General features: G+C 43.4%; 1 protein-coding gene across 2 annotated transcripts in view; it reads right to left on the bottom strand.

Annotated features, from left to right (window-relative positions):
- dnttip1 (deoxynucleotidyltransferase, terminal, interacting protein 1) overlaps positions 1-4,014 on the bottom strand; it is an 8,121-nt gene continuing 4,107 nt past the window's right edge. Inside the window, exons 7-13 of one of the 2 annotated variants that reach the window (XM_015403275.1) lie at positions 3,603-3,658; positions 3,485-3,530; positions 2,354-2,412; positions 1,292-1,352; positions 1,138-1,209; positions 625-680; positions 1-214 (exon numbers count right to left, since the gene is read on the bottom strand). In XM_015403275.1, coding sequence (XP_015258761.1) covers positions 106-214; positions 625-680; positions 1,138-1,209; positions 1,292-1,352; positions 2,354-2,412; positions 3,485-3,530; positions 3,603-3,658 — 459 coding nt within the window. In that variant the 3' untranslated portion in view covers positions 1-105. The remainder of the gene's footprint in view (positions 215-624; positions 681-1,137; positions 1,210-1,291; positions 1,353-2,353; positions 2,413-3,484; positions 3,531-3,602; positions 3,659-4,014) is intronic. The other variant, XM_015403276.1, reaches the window with a different exon arrangement.

The following is a 4,014-nucleotide window of genomic DNA, read 5'->3' as shown; positions in this document are numbered from 1 at the left end:
AAAAAAACATTTTATTTTTTTCTAAAAAGCAAAAAGAACAAAACCATAAAAAAACACCAAAATATATAAAAGTCACAGGATCAGAGGCTCCTGGTCATGTGACCTTCAGGGGTCGGCATCCCTCTGTGCCTCCATGGCTTTCTGCATCTTCTCCACCATCCAGGGAGGAACGCTGAATGGCTTCAGCTCATCCATCCTCACATCCGGACAGTCCCTGAAAAACACACACGTTACTATAGCAACCACATACAGACAGTATCTGAAAACCAAACAGACATTACCAAGGTCAATATGCGAAAAAACCCAAATGTCACCATGGTAACCCCACAGCTAAAAAGAGGAGCAGGTAAGGAAAGGCTTCAGGACAAGCATTGTGCATAGATGCATCTCGGATGGCGATCAAATTTTCTGATCCAGATCTTATTCCCCTTAGTTCTGTTTTTGCCTCCACAGCTTAATTGTTATTCTGCTTTGGTCCAGAAGCGAGACCCCAGCATCAAGGATCAGAGGGATTGTTCTGCTTGATCAGATCAGTTTAGATGAAACTTGATTTTAATGCAGAATGGAACCAGACTGACCCAAACACAAACTGGAGAACCAGAGAACTTAAAGCGTGAGGCTGACCTGTACTCATCGCTGCGGGACAGATCTTGGATGTCCTCCTCAATCAGCAGGTAGGCCTGAAACAGGAACATAGAGGGAGTTTGCAGAACACCGAACAGAACCAGAGCGTTTTTTCAGGCCCGGTTATTAACGGCGATCCAACAGTTCAATAAAAAAACAGAATTATTTCTTCAACCGTTCTTCTCCTCTGAGTATTACTACTGGTCTGGAGAGGCTCAGTCTGAGTCCAGCACAGACTTGATTAAGACTTAAGAACAGTGGATAAAGCTGCTGTACTGTTGAAAGGTTCTAATCGGTTTTATGCTAACAATCTAATAAATTATAAACGGTATGAATAATTCTGCATTTGTATTTAAATGATCAGAAACGATCATCTAACTTTAGCTGATGCTAACAGCTGCTTGCAGAGCAGGTTCATATTTCTGGTGGCTTAGCTTTAAAGTATGACACTAAAGTAGCACCAAGTGTCGCAGTACTGTCCTACTGACTGACCCTACTGGCTCAGCTTCTCACCATCTTCCCTCCGGTGGCCCTCATGTGATGTCTCTCCGCCAGCCACTGCTTATCCTTGGCATCGGCGGCATACTGCAAAACAAAAGAGGGCAGGTCATCACAGCACCGCCCTCAGGCCACCGCAGCTCACCGGGATTTACGGAGCTGGACTTACCTTGAACAGGTCCGCATGTTTGATGTAGATCCGACCTCTGGTACCGCCCATCCCCAGTGCCCTGTGATGACATCACAACAGCTGATGACTCACTTCCTGAGCACTAACATCAAGGTTTGATCAGACCGAATGTTCTCAGATGGCTTCATGAGTTCAATCAACCTGCTGAGAACTGCTAACTTCAGCTGATTGGATGACAGGTTTACAGCATCATGATGTCATTGCCATTTCATTAAAGGGGAGCGCCGATTTTTTTATACGTTTTTTGATTTTACATTATTACATCATGTTCATCATCATTTGGAGCTGTTCTGAAGATATTGTGTTAGGTTATATCCAGGTAACGTCTTCCTATGGGCAACGACTTGAAGGCACAAACTAAACTGTTCATAATTTATTCTTTATGGTGCGCCAGCATTCATAACATGAAGGCGAGTCACTGTCCCCCAGACATCCACAGTTATATTTTGTATATTTATATGTTTTAAAAACAAAGCCGCGTGTGTATGACATCATCTGAGTCCGCTGAACTGCTGCTAGTTTTACTCACATGCCTGGAAGATGTCTAGTGCTGCTACCACAGATGATCTCGCTCTGGAAATGGAATTGAACGATTCAGATTAGCTAGCTGAATGAATAGAAGGGGTAGAGCGTAGCCGCCTGTGGCCTGGGCTTCCTGTTACGACTCCAGTCCGGCGCGCGGATGATGTCATACACACTCCGCTTTGTTTTTAAAACATATAAATGTAAAAAATATAACCGCGGATGTCTGGGGGACAGTGATTCGCCTACATGTTATGAATGCTGGCGTACCATGAAGAATAAATTATAAACAGTTAGTTTGTGCCTTCAAGTCGTTGCCCATAGGAAGACGTTACTTGGATATAATCTAACAGAATATCTTCAAAACAGCTCCAAATGACACAAAACTTATATGGGTGAGTAGAACATGATGTAATAACGTAAAATCAAGGGGCCAATGTAAAAAAAATGATGTTCCCCTTTAACTTCTCTAAAATCTGTTTCCGACATTAAGAGGTGAAATCAGTAGCAGTGACTCACTTGTTTGCTCTGGAACCCAGAACGAATGTGCTGCTGTCATTGAGTCTGGCCGGGTCCCACTGCAACACAGACACCCACAGTCAATCACTCACTGAGTCAGAATGGGTCAACTGTTTTTTTTTTTTTTTTCCTCAAGTAGAAATCACTGACAGGTGATTTTTATCTAATTGTACAAATTCAGTTTTTATAAGTTCTGAGATGGTTTCAGTCCTTAAGCTGTCCACCAGACGGCAGGAACTGAGCATCAGCGCACCTTTAGACCTTTGGGGCCGGTTATCCTCCAGCAGCAGTGCGTGGCAGTAAGCTTGTCGCAGGTATGACGCAGACCTTTTTGATTTATGCTCAATTTTGAAGCATGGTCTGCACTATATCATTCCACGCCACAACGCAAGAGGGACAATCGCAAACTAGCTGTGGGTCTAGATACGGCCGAGTCAGTGAGGAAGTGGAGGCAAGTTTCTCCCATGAGGGCGAAAAAGAGCGGGGATCCAGGTGGAAAAAGGGTCCCCGCGTTCTCGTGCAGCTCACTCTTCCAGGTGGTCCATCTTCACGAGACGTTTTCCGCATTGGCGGTCATACAAACAACACAAGCCGGTAAGGTACAAAACAGGAAATATGTATAGTGTAGAGCAGATGTAGTTTTGACCAATCAGAGGCCTCCTCTCTGCAGCAATGTCTGCGGTCACCTATAATTTGGGAGAGGTGCAGCAGAGTGTCTACAGAGGGGGCGGGGACGTCTATGCGTTCACTGCAACACCTAGTAATGAAGTATAAATCAGCCTTTAGACAACATTTATTGTGGTTTTGTACAGACAGTGTAGAGTGTAAAAAAAAAAAACACTGATATGGTCACTTTGATGCAGAGTCTGACATGATTTAGAGTTTTTTCAACATTAATTTAAAGCTCTGATTTTTGGGGCTCAAAAACAGAATGAATGAATAATTTGGCCTTTAAAGATGCCATCTTTGCAGTACTGTGTAAATGTTAACATTTTCATGTTAACTTTAATTCTGCAATATATAGTTTACAGCCGTCCTGGTTATTCCCTCTATGGGTTACAATGTGGCTACTAAAACCTGTTAAATGTTTGCTTCAAAGTTTGGTTAAGTTATACTTTAAGACAGACTCACCTTTGGCCCCTCCCTCTTTACTGGCTCCGCCTTCGGCTTTACTCTGCTGACAAAGCAGAAACTGATCAGATGCTCTCATCTAACTAGGTACTGATGATGTCATCTGTTAGTTACTCACAGAGGGTAGCCGACCTGACGGTCAGAGGAGGCGACGGGACCTGGACGACTTTTTCTCTGAGGACACAGAACCATCGGATAGACTGAATATAAACATAAAACATTTCAATCATACCCACGTCACAACAGTAGGCTGTTTTGTGTCTTTAACAGTCTTTAAATGGAGGAGACATGCAGGGAAAGTCCTTCCTGGTCAGGACTCGTACCCAGAACATCTGTGTAGCAGCTAATCTAATCCATTTTGGCTCATGTTGCAATACATAGCAGAGTAATCTTGGCTGACACACTAGCCTGGTTTGTATGAAGTGAGAAAACACATGGCAGGCAGCTCCTGCTAGCTATTCAAGGTGTTTCTACGCAGTAATTACAGTCTTTTGATATCAACTGACATCAATTGACAAGTTTTCCATAAT

Source organism: Cyprinodon variegatus, unplaced genomic scaffold, assembly GCF_000732505.1.
Source record: "Cyprinodon variegatus isolate N-32 unplaced genomic scaffold, C_variegatus-1.0 Scaffold1476, whole genome shotgun sequence".
NCBI classification, from domain to species: Eukaryota; Metazoa; Chordata; class Actinopteri; order Cyprinodontiformes; family Cyprinodontidae; genus Cyprinodon; species Cyprinodon variegatus.
This window is presented reverse-complemented; position numbering and strand designations above follow the sequence as displayed.